The 22,431-nt window shown below is 38.2% G+C and overlaps 1 protein-coding gene across 1 annotated transcript in view; it reads left to right on the top strand.

Annotated features, from left to right (window-relative positions):
• Window positions 1-16,783, top strand: part of dsh (Segment polarity protein dishevelled) — a 28,421-nt gene extending 11,638 nt beyond the window's left edge. Inside the window, exons 8-15 of the mRNA XM_080285311.1 lie at window positions 95-223; window positions 1,470-1,606; window positions 6,621-6,704; window positions 7,149-7,283; window positions 8,042-8,209; window positions 8,718-8,942; window positions 9,600-10,160; window positions 12,773-16,783. Of these exons, the coding sequence (XP_080141437.1) occupies window positions 95-223; window positions 1,470-1,606; window positions 6,621-6,704; window positions 7,149-7,283; window positions 8,042-8,209; window positions 8,718-8,942; window positions 9,600-10,141 (1,420 nt within the window). The 3' untranslated portion in view covers window positions 10,142-10,160; window positions 12,773-16,783. The remainder of the gene's footprint in view (window positions 1-94; window positions 224-1,469; window positions 1,607-6,620; window positions 6,705-7,148; window positions 7,284-8,041; window positions 8,210-8,717; window positions 8,943-9,599; window positions 10,161-12,772) is intronic.
• Window positions 16,784-22,431: the final 5,648 nt, after the last annotated feature.

The raw sequence follows: 22,431 nt of genomic DNA, 5'->3' as shown, positions 1-22,431 counted from the left end.
AGAGGACAGGGTTAAGGTGTTTTGCTCTAGATGGATAGCTAGATAGATAGATAGATGATTTGTCCATGGTCTAACCTTTTGCACATTCTTTCAGTGGAGCAGTGGCACTTGATGGTCGTATAGAGCCGGGTGATATGATCTTACAGGTCAACGACATCAACTTTGAGAACATGAGCAACGACGAAGCAGTGCGTGTTCTACGAGAAGTTGTTCAAAAGCCAGGGTGAGTTTGTGGTAACTGTTTGATGATGTTTACAGGAGATAAAAGTACAGTACACCCTTGTTAGATTGCTCGGTATACAACCATTTGCATATATGATCACTAAGAATTTAGGACCTTTTCATTCATTCATTCATTCATTCATCACCTTTTTCCATTTTATAATTGCTTTTTTGCCTACACAGTTGGTGTGATGTTTGATTTCTCATTATAGGAATGTGTTCATTTTTCTCGTTGGTACTATTGCTACAGTGCTGAATTTGTTATACAGTTGGTTTTCAAAAGAGCATCCCAATAGTAAAACGAGGGTGTGCTGTAAAGGATATGGTGGCATTCAGGGTTAGCCCTTGCCTCAAAAAAAGTGTAGGCAATCTTTTCAAAAGATTCTATACCTGCACGATAAACCAATTTTTAAAATTCCAAATATTTTACATAACCATGTGCAATAGTTGCTTAATTAAAAAAATTAACTCTTTCTGTTCTCAGTTATTTTTCATTCTGTATCATATTGCATTATACAATAAAATTTTCTGCTTTCAGGTTTAGCAAGCTCTACCTAACCATCATCACAAAAATGTAGAATATCACAAATTCTCTGAAAACTGTCACCTAAAATAATCTTTTATCGCAAATTGTGACATTTGCAATCGGCAGCGTGATCCCAGGGCATTGTTTGATACACTGTCCCCAAATACACTATGTACAAATACATTTTCATATTCTGTATTTTACTATATACCAGGTTTATATTCAGTGCTCACAAGTACTGCTTTCTTGTTTTATGCATGTAAAACCTTGGGCAAAATATTGGAAAATGCAAGTCCTTCAGCTTTATCTCACAGAATGTGAGGATAGCACTTGATTTTATTCCTGGAAATGCCACACAACTTTTTTCCAGCTGATGGAAGCCTTGTAGTATGTACAAGATAGAATTCAATTTATTTTCGTTAACCATTTGAGGATGAGGAATATGCTGGAGAATTTTGTGCTGGGAATAATACCAGATAATTTTAGTGCCGTGAATGACTTCTCTGATGCCGGTTGGGTTAACTGCTTCATTTAGATTATGTACATTTTATTCATGTTTTATTTCCCAAAGTTTCCAGCAATATTTGGGAACTAATTAGCTGGTTCTGGCACATAGATTAACTTGCAGTCTATAGAAAGCATCAGCTGTGTCATGGAACCTCAGTATATGGATTCCTTAGAAGCATGGCATCATTTGATTGATTGGTTTTGCATTGTTCAGGCCTATCAAGCTGGTGGTAGCCAAGTGCTGGGACCCGAACCCCAAAGGTTACTTCACCATACCGAGGACGGAGCCCGTGCGACCAATCGACCCCGGTGCGTGGGTTGCTCACACTCAGGCATGCCGAGGACTCCCAGGTTGAGTGTTGTTGTCTGGTTCACGTACCTCTAGGACACCTAGCCTCACTTGTAGCACCACCTGGAAGGAGCACAGAATAAGGCATTAGCTGTTTTAATAACACTTTACCCTTTCATCATCATTGGATGCATTAAGGTACCTCAAACCTTGATAAGTTGGAATGTATGAGGCTGCGACCATTCTTGCTTATTGAGTCACTTCCATTGGTTGTTTCCTGCTGCAGCCAGACAACATTAAAACACTATTGGCCCAGATTCAAGATAACTGCTAATTTTGATGAAGTAACAGTTGCCAGCACTGCAGAGGATTGACACATCTGTTGACTTTGTAGTAGATGACATAGACATGGTAGGTGATGTCTCACATCTTGGCCCAGTAAGATTTTAAATTACAGCTTACTGAATGCCAGCTTATCAGAGTTTTACCTAATTTTACTCTGGCTATCGTAAGATGATTTTGTTCTGCAGAGTTGTTTAATGATCAGAGGGTTGAGAACAATCTCAATCAGTCCTTGAACTTGTCAGATTTCTCTGACATCATCGTTCAGTTCCATTATACCTACTTGTAAACAGGAGTGTAAGGGACTGGGCTAAGCTAATCAGTCCTGGCATGTAGGACAACAGTGACCAGCCTCATCAGAATTAAATAACCAAGGATTAGCCTGAATAAAATGCCAAAGTGTATCCATGTCATTGAAAGGGTTAATGAAGTGAATATTTCTTGCTATGCTTTACAATAGATGGAGATTTTGAAGGGTATAAGATATTTTTTGTAGCACTTATTATTATTTTTTCAGTGCTTGGTATTAGTTGGATATTTTGAAGGGTATAAGATTTTTTCTAGAAGCATGTGTTGTCAGTAATTATGCTCCTTTCATGTTTTATTAAACTTTTAAGTACTGCTTCATTTTAAATGTAATTATATAGTTCATTCACTTTAACTTGGCCCAGATTTTTAGCCCCTTGCCGTTATGTATTTAGCTCTGTGACAAAGGCAATATTATGGTCATTCGTTCATTTCATGGCACTTTGTAACTAGCATCATATTCTAGTGTTAATGTATTGTTACACTTCAGCATTGAATATGGAGAGAGAAGAATTTTAGGCCAAGTTAAGGTGAAAGGAGTATAATACGTAACAGGATGTACCCCATCACAATATTGCCTTTGCTGTGAAAGTGTTTTAATTTTAGTGTTTCTGTTTTAGATGGGCATTTTTATCTAAGCCTCAAGTGCACAGTCATTCTCCTCACTGCTTTGTATATATATATATATAAACCTTCACTCTAGTGTTATCTTTTCAAGTTTATTCTTGCCAACTCCAGATGAGGAGAGACATGAAATTGGAAGGATTAGATACAGTATATCCTTCATTAACCCGCTCTGGTGAATGAAAGGCTCTGAAGTTGGCAGGAATAAAGTATATGGTGTCATTTGATTGAAGGGGTTCATGATTTAAATGCATGACCAAATTTAAAAAGAAAAGCATCCAGGTTATTTTCAGTTTGTTACCCTACATCACTGAGAGGCCAGCATATTTTGCTTGTCAGTTGTAAGTACTTTCCTGTCTTTTCTGTGTCAGACACAATCTCTTGAATTTAGGGTATGTGTTTCTCATCCCTGTGACTGAAAATTTTACAATGATTAGTAATTATTTCTACATGAATCACAAGACTGTATAATGGATGGCCTAATTCCCAGTACCAGTGCTGTTGTTGATCATGTTCTTATTGTTGAATCTTTTAACTTTGTAGCGTGAATGCACAAAGCACTTGAAGTGCTCGAACTAAGAAATTCTTTTGTGAAATATGAGTTCCTTTGAATGATTGATGTAATTTTTATTGCAGTTTATTTGAAATATGTATGTATGTATTTATTTTTATTTTTTAATTTATTTTTGGACCCTACCTCTTCTCATCTTTAAGTGAGGAAAGAGGTTGGGACGATGATTATGATGGTGGCAAAAAAGTATATAATATCCTTAAACATGAAAATACTATATTTCAGATGCTCACTCATTGTACAGAAATTTTACTTCAGATGACTTAACATCAAGTGACAAGTGAAATGGTTTCCAATAACCCAAGAAATCAGTTGTACATTGAGTGGTAGCAAGATTACATTAGCCTTCAAATGCCGGGCTAGTTTTAACACATTTTTCATCTCACTAAGGGCAATATGCCGGAAATTGCTTGTTTTCAAACCTCAATATCTCGGAAGGTATAGCACTTAGGCAAACAAATTAAAAACATATTACTCACCAACTCATCCTTTTGTGAATGAAAGTATCCCCAGGTCTGTAGGTCATTGCATTGATGAGTAATGGCGTGAGGAAGAGAACTAACTTTTGGCGCGAGAGCAGGATGTGCTCACGCATCTGCCTGCTGCACCGACCGTAGCTTTGCTCTCTATGTGATAACTTCTCCACTACTAGATAAGCTAGACAGTGTTGCATCAAGTCATGCCTTAGGACAGTATCACTGAGTGCTTTTTTAGTATCCTTGGAAAGGGCTTGGCAGGGGTGGATGATGCAATTGGCTACTGGCAGCACGGATGGAGTGAGACAAATAGGAACCTAAAGACATTGTTGTGCACCTGGCAGAAGCATGGGACAGACTGACTCTTGCCTGTGTGCCATGGAGGGGCTCCCTCCCCACCCTTTGGTGCCAAGATGAAATGGCGGCCGTTTCAAATGGTGGCAGGAAGACACTTGTGTGAATAGGCGCTACCTGGTGGTCCCGTAACACCCCGATTGTGACGTGTGTAGACAATACCTGGCGGATATGGGTTAAATAATACATCCAGTGATTAAAGGGTTAAGAACATGATCCCACAGATTTATGATTAAGGCCATAAGTTGTATTTGAGTAAAGAATATAAACATTTTTTTTTTTTTTTTTTTTTTTTTTTAGTACAACTTGCCATCTACTTTGGTGACTGCTTTTTAAAATGGTTATTGTTTGTTTAATAAATGCATGTTACTCAAGATGTAGTTAGTGTTTTATGCATAACATAATCAGTTATAACAGTACTGTATTTTGCTTTAGTTACTTTCCAGAAGCCAGATACATTTTGATAAAATACTGATGTGTAAGTACTACTTTTTATAGCTCCCATGTTTGTGAAAGCGCCCTGAATACTTACTTATAAACCTAACCATAATTCGTGAAGCTTCCATTAATCCAGAATCATTTAAAGAAAAGCCACTTTTTAAAGATATGAGTACAAGCAACATCTTCGTTGTCACTGCATTTTAAGCTTTGTGTTTGTGCAGCAGAACAGTCTGATGTAGTCACCATTATATAATGCTGGTTCACTGTAGCATACATAATGTGTGTGTGTGTGTGTGTGTGTGTGTGTGTGTGTGTGTGTGTGTGTGTGTGTATTGACCTAATTTACCTAATTGTATGATACAGGATTTGAGCTAAGCTCGTGTTGTCCTGTCTCTTTTTTTTTACAAGTATTTATTATTCAGTCTAGATTTAAAAACAGGGATGTTCTCTGCTTGCACCATCTCTCCCACTGAATTATTTGAGTTGTCAATAGTTCTGTTTGGAAAACTAAATATTCATGTCCTCTTGTTCTTCCATGATCTTTCACAAAGAGGACCTCTTTGTTGACATGTTTATTCCTCTTACTCCTCTAAACATTGCAATCAAATCTTCCTCCTCTCTTCTCTCTCTCTGTGTTGGTAGTTTCAGCTTTTCTAATCTCTCCACATAAGACAACACCCTCAAACTTGTTGTCAATCTTGTGGCTATGTTTTTTATTCTTTCTAGTTTACTGATGTGCTTTTTCAGATGTGGTGACCACAGAACTGCTGTATATTCCAGTCTCGGTCTTATCTTGGTCACCATTAACTCTCTTGGCATCTCTTCATCCATAAAATTAAATGCCACTCATGTTGTTCAGTAGCCCATAAGTTCCTCCAGTAATCCTGTTAATATGTTTCTCTGGCAATAGGTTGTTCTGTATAGTTACACCAAGGTGCTTTTCTTCTTTTGCCTTCCCTGTTACTTCATTTCCCATCTTGTACTCATACCTTGGTCTCTTATCACTCACTCCCATTTCCATTATAGGACATTTGTCAATGAGTTTTCCATGCTGGACTTTGCTTGTAGAGGTTATGTAGATCATTTTTGCAATTCCTTACAACAAGTTACTCCTTTAACGTGTTTCTTAATTATTGCATCGTCTTCAAATAAACTCATATAAGTGCTCAGCCCTTCAGGCATGTCATTTGTATATATCAAGAACATAACTGAGGCCAACGCCAAACTCTGGGGCACTTCACTGGTTAACTTTGTTGCATTTCTCATTTGTCTTTCTATCAAAGAATTTTCCATCCATTTCATCAGTTTCCCATGTCCACCTCCTTAGGTTTTCAATTTCCACAATAATCTGTGTGGCACTCTATCAAAAGCCTTCTTTAAATCTAGGTAAATACAGTCTGCCTGTCCTTCCCTTTCTTGAACTGTGTGTGTGTGTGTGTGTGTGTGTGTGTGTGTGTGTGTGTGTGTGTGTGTAACAGTTTTTTAGTTCTCTAATTTGCAGAGTTTTTCTGGACCTGAGGAAGATCACATGGGAAATGTGAATGTAGAAATGTCCACATTGTGAATGGATTGAAAAAATAAATACATTTTAATTGTAAGATACAGTATATTGTTATGTGGATAGGCCATTTCACTGAGCATGCCATTGATTAGTTCTCTGTCTTTGTGTTTTTCTCATTCTTTGCCTTTGAACTCTAACTCACCCCATGCATAGGTGGGAAGAAGATCCTGGGATGACTATTTTGTTGTTTTTGTTTAAGATATACTGTTACTGAGCGTTGAGTGGTGAGTGAATGTGAATGTATCTCATTCGTTTGGGCAGAGTTAAGTTAGTATTTCATTCTGTCCCTTTTTTTATGGTTGGGGGTGAGAAAGGGGGTCTAGATGATGATGATAAGGTGTATTGTCCATTGAGTTTGTTGTGGCATGAGAGTAAGGATCATTGTTGACTATCCCCGACAGGAGAGTTCCCTGGGCGTCCCCCCTCCGTCAGCACCCTCACCTCCACCAGCTCATCCATTACATCCAGCATCCCAGAGTCAGAAAGTAAGATCTTGTGTCTGTCTAAGTTGCATCAGTTCACAGTGTTCTCTTTCAGCAGAATGTCAGTCAGTCTTTTTTTCAATATCAGCCTTTAATTGTTATCAGTTTAGTTTGATCAATCATCTACTTTTATCAAACCACTTTTGTCACATGTTAATAGAATAGGACCACTTGAGAGATAACTTGGCTCAGTGAAGTTGTAGAAAGTGTATTGCTTTTTGCATCAGTTGATGGACCATCCAAACTCCAAATTTTGAACTGTTTTAGGCTTCTTTCCACATAAAATATGCTTCTCGTTAGGTCCTCCTTGGCTTAGAAAGGAGGTAATATAGAATTGGCTCTTACCATTAGAATAACATCAATCCTTTCTACTGCTCACCATGAGAACTGTCAATATTGTTTAAGTGGTACAGAGACATGTATGATATGCTGTACTTGCTCACCCAGGACCTTATGAAGAGATGAAGCTGACCGTAAACACCCCAATGGACACTATTGTGCGGAGTATGGCGGCACCCGACTCTGGGCTAGAGATTAGAGACCGTATGTGGCTCAAAATTACAATACCTAATGCTTTTATTGGTAAGTAGTTAGGAGTTATGGAATGTCATTGTTTGTGCATTAAACGTAGAGCTAATGGTTTTGCCCTTATTAGCTAAATGATAATATTGACAGTGGCCGTGTTCCAAATATAATTGTGAAATACAGGGTGATTCATTACCCTGATGCTCCAGAGTTATTTCAGTATTCCTGTTAATAATTGATTGATTTAATTGAAATTTAGTGTTCCAAACTACAGTAGTGAATTTTCAGTGCAACTTATCCATTGGGATAGCTGCATTCTCCCTGATAATGTTTTCTTTTAGCTTTTAAGCATGTGGAGCTTGTTTTTAAATTCTTTTCTCTTGAAGTAATTACACAGTCAGGAAAAAATCCTAGGATAACTCAGGAGACTTAGAAATATGCTGTCAGTTATCGAGTGTGGCATGATCACGGCATCAGTTCAGTTGACCTTTTGATGTCCACTGATTGATGTGCTGGTAAAAGAAGTTTCTCAAAAGCAGTAAGAATGGAGTTTCATTTAAATCCTTTCATCAGTAACATATATTAGTGTCACTCCAGGGCCTTAGAGTAGTGAATCATACAGTGTTTATAAATGGAAACAATATGCATGGATAATTTGCCTATGAGGTGGATTTGAGATATTGAAATACTGGAATAAATGTTAGTGTATATGTGACTCATTCCATGTGGTACCCTTTATTGCTTTGTGTGTTTCAGGATCCTACCTCACTCCAGTCATGGGTGGGAAAAAATGATGATGATTTTGCTTTCTACAGGTGCTGATGTGGTTGATTGGTTACACCAGAGAGTAGACGGATTCCAGGACCGACGTGAAGCAAGGAAGTACGCAGCACAAATGTTGAAAGCTGGCTACATTAGACACACTGTTAACAAAAAGGACTTTTCTGAACAGTGCTACTATGTCTTCGGTGACCTTTGTGCCAGTGAGTTTTGTCTTATATTAGGTGACAAGAGTGGATCTATAATGGGAGCTTAGTAATCAGTTGTATTCAGCTTTTCACATGTACTACCACAAGAAGTTTGCCGAGAATATGTGGATTATATATGTATTGTACTTAAGTTTATCAGGTGTTTGTACAGTAATGTGCACATATTTATAGCTGGCTTCTGTGTATGTAAGTTTAACAGATTTGAAGCTTGGTGAGGATGACATATTGAGCAAGGTAAACTGTGACACCCAATCTGTAAATGTGTCTAAAATTTGTGTACATAATATCTGACTTGTGTATGTGTATATGCTGGTTTAGCAGGTTTGAAGCTTGGTGAAGATGACACATTGAATGAAAGGCCAGTGAATAAATCAGGCCAACACTGGCATTACTTCTGCCCAGTTAAAGCACTGTAGGTTTGTCTATTTTTGTATACTAAGTTTGTAATGTATATACATATTTTTGTTTACATAATTTTTAATTTGTGTACACGTATGTGTAGGTTTAGCAGGTTTGAAGCTTGGTGAGGATGACACGTTGAGTGAGGCGGATCGAGACACTCTTGCGCCGCTTCCGCCGCCATCAGGCACATCGCCGTGGGGTGGCCCGAACATGCCCTACGCCGGCACCTATGTAGCACCTGCCACTGGATACATACCCATGCCTTTCAACTACACCAACGAGTCTTATGCCTTCAATAGAGATGGTAGTACTAATAGTGGATCAGGTAGGTGCATTCCCCCTGGGATATTGGCAGGAATTAGTTTATTCATTCCATCATCCATCATCTGCTCCCCATGAGGAGCATAGGAACCTTGGGCTAGGCAAGTTGGTCCTAACATTAAAGATGATAATGACCAGCTTCACTCATCCCTGAGTGGCATTACTTGAACAGTAATCCCCAACCACCCTGTGGATAGGGACCTGCACTGGCTCAATCCGATTGGATTGCCTTAATGCTGAAAATTAGTGTTTAGGGTAGAGTAATGGATATGGGGTTACAATGATTAATTATTTCAGTGATGGAAAGACATTCCTTAAGAGAATTAATAGTTATAGTGTATATCTGTGGAAGACTTCATAATATATTAATGGCATGCAGTTGAACATACTGTACTGTATATAGCTACATAGTTCTTTATGCCCATACAGTTTATGGTTTGGATGAATAATATGCCAGTACTGTGTGTGTTACTCTTTCATTTGTGTAGTAATTATTTTACATCTATACTCTTGAGTACAGGTAAATGTCAAAAAGCAGTATTCCTGTTGACATACTGAATTTTTAACTTGGATCTGTCTTTAAGTGTAGTTTGCCATTATGGTCATCACATCATTGTCATCATCCCCCATTCTTACCTAATAGTAATATAATGTGCTACAGGCAGCAGTGGAGGAACCCAGAAAAAGGTAGAGCGAAAGTCTGCCTCGCCAGCTCAGAGCGGGAGTGACAGCGAGGCAAGTCAGCGGAGTGCACGAAGGATAGGCAGTGGCGGTGGCGGCTCTGGTAGTGGCAGTGTTGGTGGCGGGGGTACCGGAAGTGGCGGTGGTGCCAGTGTTCCAGGGACAGGCGGGGCGGGAGGTGGGTCGAGCGGGTCCGAGCGCTCCACCGCCACCACCCTTTCTCAACCCCCTCAGCAGCCCCCTCTAATGGCACATCCCGCATTACATCCCACAGGTGCGCCCCCTTCCTACACCCCACACCCTAAAGGAGTCCCCCCACTCAGTACCCAGCCACACCCTCCCCCTTCCTCACATCCTCCCCCGCCCCACCCCAAAGCCATACCTCCCCCGCCACATCCGCATGCTCCCAGTGCTCCACCGGCTCGCCCCGTGGAGCAAATGAGCCCTGAGCTAGCAGCCAGCACCAACAGCTTCAACCTCGCCATGGACAACCCACACACCTTCTTTGTTGACTCAGTTTGAACACCGTTTATATGCCTTGGTTAGTAGTGCCTTTGTTTATTTCTTTTATTTGGAATACATTTTTAGTTTTAAGTGCATTAATTTTGTTTACAGGTACAGTAATTATTGTACACAGTTCACTGGCCTCATCTATATATGTATTAGCCTAGTGCTGGAAAGGGATGCCTGCTCATGGTGGCACCAGTATGATTTGGCAGTGGAAAATCGTGGTAATGCAAACATTCCTCACTCTCCTCTCAGTTCTCTGAAAGGAAGATGGTGGACTGCGAAAGAAGGGCAGTTTTGACTGCAGTCTGCCAGGTTAACATACAGTTGAGGGAGTTGCAACTACAACTGCTGTAGTGCTGGAAATCAGCAAGCAAAAGCTGATTAATGTTGGTATCGGTATCTGAAGAGAAAAATTATCGGATAATCGGGTTCGTATCGGAATCGGCTGAATAATGACGAAATAAATAAATATTTGTTTCACCCAATGACCCTAGACTCTAGCATCTATTTCTCCACCATTTTAGGTGTGAACTAACACTGTAGTGATGATTATTTTTCAAAGTAATCTCACATTCTATTGAATGTCTTAAATGGTACAGTGCTTTAACTAAAACATATGGAATATATAAACCACAATATTATATCACTGTGGTTAGAATGAACCTTGACAGAAATATCTATTTGGAGCTGTGGCGGACTGGTATGAACTTGCGAGTCTGGTGGTACACACACACACTGGTGGAGTTGCATCAGTGGTATGACGTAGGCATAATGTTCACTTTCAGTGGTACAAGAGTTGCAAGCAGAAATTGAGTTTATTTATTTATTTATTTTTTTATTATTATTATTATTTTTTATTAATCTTCAGTAAAATGTATATAATTGAATAATATGCACAATTATCATTATCTTTGAGTTTGAAGTATTTAGTGCTAAATTTGTTCATTACTTGCAAATCTTAATTTTGTTTAGTGAACATGAAAAGTGCTGGTACTCAAAAAAAAAAAATATATATATATATATATATATATAACAATTATCTCAGCTTTTCTACAGTATTTGGATTTTTGTTTTAAAGAGGCAATAAAATTATAATTGTACTATACTTATGTATTTTAAATTGTTATTAAGACGCATTGATACTCATGATTAATGTTTTTGTCACAGGTCAGATAATAGGAAAAATAAAGCACATATTGTAACTTTTGCGCCTCCCTAAAAGTACACAACACCCAGTCACTATACAAATGGGAAACACATAACTTTTAGCTTAATCTAAGTGAGATCTTGGTAGTTAACGATATATGAAATGCATAATGTGTGTAAGCTTCTACTCATTACCCAGATATTAACACGCAGCATTCATACTTGAAAGTACGGTACACAAAAGCTTGGCCGGCCGGTCATTAGCCGCAATATGAAACAACATTTATATTTATGTGGGTCTAAGACTTTGCTGTGGCATAACATGAATATATTTCCACTGGTAGGAAATATAGTACAGGTATAGGGTACTGTGTAAATAGTCCTCCACTAGATACTCACACGACATTATCTTTTGTGTTGCTTGGATTACTTAGTCTGCTGTTGTGGTCCAAATTCTTGCACTGGGGTTAGGAAATGAGTGAATGATGCAGGGTAGATACTGATAACACTGACTGAGCCGTCTCCAGAACACACGAGATATTGCCTGGTGGAGTGGAATGGAGCAGTTTATATAGGCCACCCTGTATAGATCAAACAAAATCTTGAATCCTTATATTGTTTCTCCCCGACTCTGTCAAGCAGATGGTTGTGAACAGGAGGTAATACTGTATAGTCATTCAAGGTGAGACTGTTCTGTTTGGAAGCACAGTAGTTATATTGCTGCTGCTGTTTTAGTACCTGTACAGTACTTTGATATCTGTAGAAATAATGTTGGAAGTACTTTATTTTCTTGTTATTTTAAGGTATTGAGATTTTGTTTGGTACATAGATTTTGCTTTTGGTATCAGTTCCAACCGTGTAAATGTATCCCTAGCATGGTATCAATTTTTTGAGTTAGTGTCCTTCCAGTTATCATCTTCCCTCCCCTTCCTTCTCCCTCCTTTTTCCTCCTTCATTCTCCCTCTCCCCTCTTCATTCATTACAGGTTACCAAAGAAGGGCCTGGAGTAGTGTCCCGTTTGAGTCATTCATTTCCTATGTCATATTATCAATATTAATTTTGTAAATGGTTTGAGCAGAGTAAGACTTTGAGTTACAGGTATTTATGTAACAAGGGTTTCAGTGAGGACTCTGATAATTTTCATGGTTATTTATGTGTTTTGTAAGTAAATTCCTAAATTTATTTGCGGAGGAACAAGAGAGGAGATTACCTGTGAAGTTTTTATGCAAAAATGATTTAAGTACAGACCTTGATAGCTTTCATGTTTCTAGGTATGTTTGTTAAACTACTGCTAAATGCCTGTGTTTCTTTGGGAAAAAAGGTTCAGGATATTGATGATTATATATTATATATAAATTTTTTTATTTCAGAGAGGGATATTAAAGTCAGGACAATGATAGTACCATTGTTATTATTATTATTATTATTATTATTAGCCTTATTATTAGCATTAGTGTTATTTTTATTTTTTATTCATTTATTTTTTTTCTGTTTCAGAGGAGGATATTCAAGGTTACCAGTTCAGTGACCGCAGCTAGTCACATGGAAGGATTGTGGAGGGTGTCTGCCCGAGCTTAACTCTCAGCGGAAAATGTGTCAAACCTCAGTGGATGATGCTTATATCATTGTCAGCATTGTGATCTTGCAAGTAAGCAGCCACTAGTATAAAAATGATTAAAAATGATTTGCCTTCCTCTGACTTTTATGCTGGAAAATAAGAAAGCATTATAAGGTGCAGGTAGGGATGGTGGTAAACGTATCACTTGTTATATTTTTATATGTGTGAGCTGTGGTTTGTTCCATAAACTTTAAAGCTCCCAATATGCCACAGTCTTAGTGGTGCAGTGCAGCAAAGTGAATATCCTGTCTATAGTCTGTATATGCCATTTTTCTTCACATAATTGACCTAGAAGCTGATAATTCCAGCAGTGGTATTAACAACCGCTGTGTGAATAATGGTGATGTGGATGATATTGATGACATTTGTAATTAAACTTTGCTGCCATTTAGAAAGTATGGCAGTATGATATTTGCAGTTAAACTGTGCTGGTGTTTAGAAAGTATGGCAGCTTGACATTTAAAATTAAACTGCTGTTGTTTAGAAAATTTGACAGCAGTGTGCATGATGATGAAGATTATTTAATGACATTTGCAGTTTTAAGATACTGCTGTTTAGAAAGCATGGCACTGTCTTATAATATTGACCAGCAATTTATATTGTCTGAAGATGCAGAAATTATGAATTATTAAAAAAAATGAAATTAGTGAAGGTGGTTCCTTGGTAGTATGTTGTGCTTTCTCTTATACTTCTGTTGAATGCTCAGAATGGACTGATAAGTGTGTGTGTGTTTTTTTTAACAATGGTGTGTGTGTGTGTGTGTGTGTCAGTTTGAAATCAGCACAAAACGGAAAAACTTGAAATTTAACCTCATCATTTGGGGTGGAATTTTTATTGTTTAATTCTTGCTGCTACCACATGATTTTATTCAACTTAGGAAAGACTTCTAGTAGTGATGGGGTTAATGAAGGCTGTATGTAACCCCTTCAGTTTAAAATGTCAATCCTAAGCAAAATAAAATCATGAGTTGTCTGCAAGAATAAAATAAGAAACAAGTCACTGGATTGAAGAGAGGAATACAGGATGGTCCATGAACACTCCTCCTGCACTCCACCAGGCAATTTCTTGTGTCACGGGGACCGCTCAGTCTGCTGGTACGGACGTGGATGAGGGAGTGGAAATGGGAAATTAATAAATTATGCATGATGGCCCCATTTGAGGTGGTGGTAGGAGGAAATTGATAAATAATACACGATAGACATTGACAAAACAGATTGAGATACTGTATCTCCGTAACACAGAGAAATGGCTTTGTGGATTGGAAGGGCAGCATTATATGTGGACTTCCTGTATATTACCAGAAAGATGATGATGGTCTACTTAACTCCTTCAATTTGATGATGTATTATTTAATTTTATTCTCACTTTCCAGCCAGGGGAGACATTTTTTTATTTGAGGGGTTAGATATTGCCTTCATTAACCTCTTCACTATTGGAGGTCATTTTGTAATGAATGAAATTATCTGGTTGGTGGTTGAAGTTAATGAATAATACCTTATCTTAGTGAAGGGGTGAACCACAAAAGTATGTTGGTGAAAAAAGGAAAATGGTAAAATATTAGTTTGGATTTCAAACATGTTCACGATTGATTCCCTTTCGTAACTTAGGTTTCGGTGCCGGACAGGGACACCTTCATTTGGTAACATTTGTATAACCAGGTGGCTTAATCGTCTGCTTATAGAAATGTCCCTCAGCTCTCTTCCTATCCCCTGAAAGTAAGATGTTGGACTTCAGGAGGGCAGCTTCAGCTTGCAGTCCACTGTGTTCCTGTCCAGAGGAGCCAAGTGCCACAACAACCCCAACAACAATATAGATTTACTTGTAAAGGAAGAACTGAAATGTCATAGAACTTTCCTTTTTCATCTATATTTTGTGGGTGGAACAGGAGACTTGAGGACTCTGCACTCTCCTGTCCTTGTCCATTCTGCAAATACAAATCTCAACAGTTGTTGTTGTGACCACAGGCTCATTGGAATGAGGACTTAGTCGACTGTAGGCTAAAATTGCCCTTCCACCATCCACCTTCCTTCTTTTGAGGAAGTGGGAGGAAAGTGAGGGATGTCTGTATAGCCAGACAGCCACTCCTGCTGGTTATATTGGTGCCACCACATGAAGGTAACCCTCTCCAGCACCCTAATCAGTGTTACAACCAGGACTGGGATCATAAGATTGTTATAGTCAGTTTGTTTTCACCTGACAGAACTGGGCCACTCCTACAACTTTAATACTTGGTTAAGGTTGCATAAACTTCATAGAGCCTTCGTTATGAAGTAGAAATAAGTCTCCTTGGTTGCTAGTCAAATTCATCCTTAAATCTGGCTGCACCTGGCCATCAACTGAGCTGAAAGGGGTTATAAATCTTTGTCAGATGAAAAGAAACAGACTATATTGAATCCTGGAGAATTAACCACCAGTTTCCCCAGTTCAGTATGTGCAATAAAGCCTTGGCAGCGACTTTTAGAGAGTGGAATCCCATTGTATCAACTCTGCTTTTAATTTTTATGCAAATTTTTACAAACAATGTGTTGTCATCTACCGTATGTACTATATGTATGTTGAACTGCATTGTTATTACATGGGCCTTTTATGTTTATATACCGTATATATTTCTTATTGTCATATTGTACTTTTAAGAATTCTGTAATGATTGTGAAGTATACATCTCATTGGCTGAAGAGATTTCATAAAATCTTTTTTCTCAGTGATGTATTTTGCCTGTTCATCATAGTCTCATCATTGATGCTGTATTTTGATTGTTCATTATCATCCACATCATCTGTGCTTTGTCTCCTCGCCTCCCCTGCAGGAACCCTCGAAGTGGGGATGGTCATGACAGAATTGCCTCTGTGCTATTTTGTCATTACATACAACTCTCACTCTTGCAGACACCCTTCTTTCTCCTCCTCCTCCTCCTGCACCAGTGTACTACTACACTTTTCCAGCTTTACCTCTGTTACTTTTCAAGATCTCTTCCTCTTCCTTCTTTCTCATCAGTGAATTGGTCCACTCTTCTTTGCACTGCATATAGTCTGCATCTTGAAGAATTAAAAAGGTCTAAGTAACATACAAGACAATAGTAAGTATGAAATGCAAAATAAATCACTAGGAAAAAGCAATATGAAGTCTGCAGTGCCAATGAGAATAAGACTGTGAGATATATGATGTGGTCTGAATATGCAGTAAACATGGGATATTTGTGTGGAATACTTTTGCAGCTCCTAAATGTGTTAATGTATTTAGTCAGGGGACAGGATTGCCAAGAGTCTATGATGACATGGAAGTTTACTCGTATAATCTTTTAATCCCTTCGCCTTGATGATATTTTTATTCTTGCTATTCCCAGATGATTTTTGTTTGGTGAGATTATAATTTTACTTTTTATTTTTTATTAAACATTATTTTCTTCTTGAAGAGGGTCCAATTTGGCCAGAACTGTTGTATCTTCACAATAAACACAATACCATTCCTCATCCATTCCTCATCCTGTCTCAGTTTGCCTCATATAAACATGAGTGAAGGGGCCTGGGGCAAGGTTACTTAGTTTCAGCATTTAAGGCATTGGTGACCAGCCGTATCTGTCCCTGAGTGGCATCATGTGAGCAGTAAACCCTACCAGGCTCCATGTGGTTGGAACATCTTAACCAACTAGACCACTTAACATCATTTGGTTATATGGTACCCTCCCAGCATAGTTATGGTTTCACAGTTTCACAGGTTACAGGGAACCTTTATCTTACATAAAAGGATGCAAAAAAATTGGTGTGTGTGTGTGTGTGTGTGTGTGTAATTTCTTCTACATAAATCACAGCACCATAATATCAAGACCCAACCCCTGTAGATATGAAGTCCTTCAGTAAGTGAGGGTTTTCCTGAATTCATCAGGTGGTAGCAGAAATAAACTGGAAAATGTATGTGAATCTGGTCTATCCTTTTTGTCTTATGTTTCTTGCCACCAGATGATTATAGTCAGCCAAGTAAAAGGCTCTAATATTGAAGGGGTTTATTAATGCTGTATCAAACCCCTCCAGTTCAAATAGACTCTCCTAAACTATATAGAATAATCTGGATATAGCAAGTATAAAATTGACATTGAGCTGAAGTGGTGAAAGAAAGTGGTTTGGGCTGAGGTGGTTGAAGAAAGTGGATTGAGTTGAATTTGTTGAAGGAAATGAAAAGGGCCAAAGTGATTAAAGAAAGGGAGAGAGTAACCTTGAGAATCAAAAGTTATAAACATTGTGTAAGTAATATAGCCTACAAATTTCCTATTGTAAGCTGTATTTTTCTCTGCTGTGGCCAAGACAAATGACAAAATACAATATGTTAAAGTTCCTTTTCTACCTTTAAAGTTAGTTTGGTATACCCTTTTTTACTCTAACTTGGCCTAAAACTGTTGTCTCTCCATCTTCAATGCCGAGTTGTAGCGGTAGACTAACACTACTCAGTTTTTTTTATCGAGGCAAAAATGCACTTGACAGGTTGGTGATGACTGGCTGAATGCAACATGTCCGAATGGGATCTCTGTATTTGGTTTAGTAAATAAGTTTCGATTCACATTACCAGTAATTATTTGAAATACAACATTGTTATTTGGACACGCCGCATTCAGCCAATCATCACTGACCTGTCAAGTGCATCTTCACCTTGATAAAAAAAAACTGAGTGTAGAATATGACGCTGGTCACGAAAAAGTTCCATGTTTGGCTGTAGAGTGGCACACCTGTCTTCTTTTACCATTGAGGTATATGAAATTAGCAACAAAAAGGATGAAAATCTGAGCCATGTTAAGGTAAAAGGACTTTAGTTTCTCTCAATTTACAGTACCAGTTTTATGGAGAAAGTTGTGATAATTTAAACTTATCCCTGACTTAAACTTATAATTAGGGCTGGATATACGTAATGGGCTGTGACTGTCTTTGTTGTGCCACTCACATATGCAGTTTGATGTATGGGTAGAGTTCATTCAATTTAACCTGGCCCAGACATTCATCCTCTTGCAGGTAATTCACACAGCTTAGTGGCAGAAGACATTGCTATGGCTTTGCATCCTTTCTGTACCACTTCTTCGTGACTAGCACCATATTCTAGTGTTAATCTCTTGTTACAGCACGGCATGCAGGATTGAGTGATGGCAGTTTTAGGCTAAATTAAGGGAACAATATAGCTTTCCTTAACCCCATATTACAGCAACATTTCACTCTAGTTTACTCCATTTGTTTTTATTTAGCTCAGGAGTCGGTTGATTTTATTCAGTCAAGCATGGCATTTCAGACTGGAGAGGTTCGATAAAGCTTGGGTGCAGTGTGACTTTTTGGATAGCTACCCCATAAGTGCAGCAACATTACTTTTCAGAGTACTACCTTAGTTAAATAAAATTGTGAGGTACTGATGGGGATAAGGAGGCAGTCAGTTAACACCACCACTTCAAGTACTATCTCCAGAGTATAGTACAGTAATATATTTGGTAGTTGCTGGTAAAATTAAGAAGCATCTTTGTACTTCATTCTTTCTATCTCCAGATGATCTTATTTGGCTAAGGAGAGAGTTTTCAAGTCATATAAGTTAGATATAGCCTTTGGTATTGCCTTTCACTACAAGAGGTCTCCTTATCTAATCTAATTTAATAAATTATGCGGTGTCCTTGAGAGGAATCCCCATCCTCTGGTTTGCTATGGTGTAGTTGATGTTTTCTAGGGATTGGAAGCTAAATTAGGTGCAAAACCAGCTACTTAACTTCCGAAAAGTTGTTGGAAACTTCGGAAAATAGAAATTTATGTTTAATAAGATATGTAACAATGTGAGAGTCAGTTTGGATGATAAGTACTTTTGTGGCTGCATGTTTCCTGTCTAGTGGTGGTGATTGTATGGCTATAGTCACAGTGCACAACTCTGAGGTTGTTATTATTGTACCCTGGCAAGCTACCTCTCAACAGCTCATCCGATTTTGTATCATATTATGCATGAATCATATTATTATACACGAATATTTTTATACACAAACATATTATAAACAGATCACAAGCGTATCATATTATACATGAAATCAGAAACACTTGAGGGGTAGGTTGCCAGGGCACGATAATGACCACCTCAGAGTCGTGCGCCGCTGCTATAGTTACCAAGCTTGCAGCTACATTTCACTCTGATGGTAATACCTCCCAGGGTCTGTGGTAGCCACCAATCTACTTAAGCTGAAAAAGAAAAAAAAAAAACTTGGTGGTAGCGAAAGGGAAATCTGAAAAATATCATAGCGAGGAATAGGTTCAGGGTAAGTTGTCTTGAAGAGAGAATGGCTGGTCAATATGTGGGCTGACATGATGTTCAGTTCTGTGTGTGAGTGTGTGTGTGTGTGTGTGTGTGTGTGTGTGTGTGTGTGTGTGTGTGTGTGTGTGTGTGTGTTTTTCTTTTTACATTTTACTTTTCTTGACTTGCTTGTAAAGGGTGCCTTACATCAAATCTCCCTTTCGTATGTCTAAACTGGGATAACCTCTATTACTGTACCTATGTATACTATTGGTTAAGGTCCCCTATTTGAACTTGCCAGAAAGAATGAAGATAAATACATTGCATTCTTTAACTCAAGGTTATTTCTGGTAACTAATTTCAAACACAGCAGCTAGTGAATATCAGGGGAGTGATCAGTATGGCAGCTAGTAATGATTGCAGCTTAGCATAGATTTCATTTTTTAAGTTGTTTTTAATATTTTGGTATACTGTATAGAGCTAGTCGCTGATCTTTTGGAAGTATTGTTTAGCAGACAAATTCCTATACTCTTTTTCCTCTGACTTGGCATAAACATCTCTCCATCTTGAATGCACAGTTGCAACAGTGGATTAGCACTATAATATGGTGCTAGTGATGAAGAGAAATGCTTTAGAAAGGATGTAGAGTCATAGTATTGTCATTTTCAGCCATTGAGATGCACGAAATAAGCTACAAAATGATGAAAATATGGACCAAGATGTAATAAAAAGAATATAGCTTGAAAATGCTTGCCCAATCTGAATAAAATGATTTGGAGGTAGCAAGAATAAATAAATAAAATACGTTACCAGATTGGAGGGGTTACCATAATATTTGTCTCCCCAAATTAAATTGAAACTTGAACCTGGTGGACTGCAGGCTTAAGTTGACCTCCTGCAGCCCACCCTCCTCCTCTCTGGGGATAGGGAAGTACTTGAGGGATGTTTGTATAACCAGGTAGTTGGGCCTCCTGGTTACATCGGTGTCACCACATGAAGGCATCCCTCTCCTGCACCAGTTGAAGGGGAGAGTTACAGAAATCAAGACATTTATCAAGAGGATTTGCTGTAGGCTGATATTGACGATAATCTTTTGAACTACTTTACTCGTATTCTCATCACAAGCCCTGGTCAATAAGTTCCTAATTTTATGCAGAACTATGGCAGAGATCTTCACTTGGCAGATAGGAGTATATTGTAGGTGGTACTGTTGACTTCTTAACACTGTTTTCTTAGTGATTTATTGATTATTTTCATATTTATGGATTTTTAATGCTTACAGTGTGGTTCTGTAATATAGGTGATTAACACTTAGGCTCCTGTGGCACATTATTAGCTGAATAAAAGCATCTGGCATTAGCTGGAAAGAAAATATTGAAGCTGCCCCAACCATGTGAGGGCTAGAAGGTGTAATATGCAAAGTAAGTAGCTGAGGAAGAGATGTTGAGTCTCCTATACCATCGAGAAGACATTTAAATTCATATTCTGCATGGCTTCGAAGATCTCTTAACATCTCTTCCTCAGTGATTCAGCCTGTACATTAAAGCTCACTATCCTCTTGTAAGTTACTGATGCAAACCATGTTGATATTAAAACGGTATAAATGTGATACTCATACGAGGGAATGTTAAATTATAATGTACAAAATAAATCACTAAGAAAGAGGTGTTAAGAATCCCCCTATGCCACTTAAAATATGGAATTTAGGCACATATGGCACAAACTGTATGATACTGTGACTAGTTAACTTATTTATAGTTTTTTAATTGACATTCTTTTCAGTGTATCTGTTTAATTTTTTAAGCTTATTTGTACGTGATTTTTTTTATGTGTTGTTACAGGTGATGTGATCAGAGTCATAAATATAAATGTCTCAGAACACTGTTTCCATTTTGTTATTTTTAGGAACTTCTGCTATTCTCTTCTTTGGGTATGGAGTCATCATATCCTGTACCTCTTTTACTTTAACCTGGCCTAAATTGTCATCTCCACCTTGAATACTGTATTGTAACAAGATATTAACCTAAGAATATGATTCTGGTCTTGAAGAGGTGCAGTGGAAAGGATGTAGAGCCATAGCCACTGTGCCACGTGAAAGAAGCTGCAAAATGAAAAAAATTTGCGCCAGGATAAGGTAAAAGGAGTATAGTGTACATATAAGTTCATCTGCTGCCTATATATGTGTGTCATGGTTGGTGGCCATTGATACGTAACGGACTGCATTCTCGTCAGTTTAGGAGGCTGTCTTGTACCTCTTCATTTCTGGTGCATTTCTGTATTGAGTATGTTAACCCCTTCACTCCAGTGGTAGGGTTTATTCTTGCTATTGCCATGCAGTTTTATTCATCTTGTGGAAATCTTTTTGTCTTGGAGATGTAAGTGCAGGCCATAACTAATCTCTCCAGTATGAAGCATCTCTCCTGAGCTATGTCATTTCTTGGTATTTGCAAGAATAGAAAGAAAAACATGTTGCTGGATGGAAGGCATGGATATTTTTATGTATGCTATTTGTGCATCAGTGCCAAGCTATATATATATATATATATATACATATATATATACACAATGATCATGGAAGACAGTGATGAGTAATATGCAGTAATATGCAAAATAAATAGCTAAGGAAGAGGTGCTAGAAAGCTTCCATCATCCTCAAGAATGTAGCTCACAATCTGACAATATCACTTATTACTTCCATTTTTGAAGTTTTTGTTCTTCTCTGCATTTTATTGTGATTTTCAGCCCTGTTGCTTTGTATTTATGTAAATAAGGTAATAATATGGGAGGTGTTTAGCAGAATGGCTTGTGCATATCTGTGGAAGTTAATATGGTTAATACATACACTATAAAATGTACTTGTAATGACTGTATGCAATGTATGTTGAATTGTCCCCAGTGGTGGATACTTTTGTACTTGGGAAATTAAAGGTCATATGCTTAGATCTCAGATCCTGAAAGGGTAGGCAAGTCCCTAGTTGGTGACCATCTCTGGCAGAACATGTCTGTCTTTTCTGCACAGCTGCTGAATGCTGGAGAGGGATGCCTTCACGTGGTGGCATTGATATACCGTAGTTGGACAGTTCTGTTGTATGGTTCTGATTATACAAATGTCACTCACCCCCCCCCCCCAGGTGATGGTGGACTCCAGGGGAAAGGCAACTTCAGCCTGCAGTCTAAAAAAGCCCATCAGAAGTTAGGTGCTTGCCTTCCCATTCTCGATTTAGTCTAGAAGCATACAGCTCTAGGTATCATACAAATGGGAAAAGTTGTCAATAGAGGGGCAGTAAGCCAAGACTGT

Source organism: Coenobita brevimanus, chromosome 105, assembly GCF_032717465.1.
Source record: "Coenobita brevimanus isolate Jiangsu-jjx chromosome 105, ASM3271746v2, whole genome shotgun sequence".
Lineage (NCBI taxonomy): Eukaryota > Metazoa > Arthropoda > Malacostraca > Decapoda > Coenobitidae > Coenobita > Coenobita brevimanus.
This window is presented reverse-complemented; position numbering and strand designations above follow the sequence as displayed.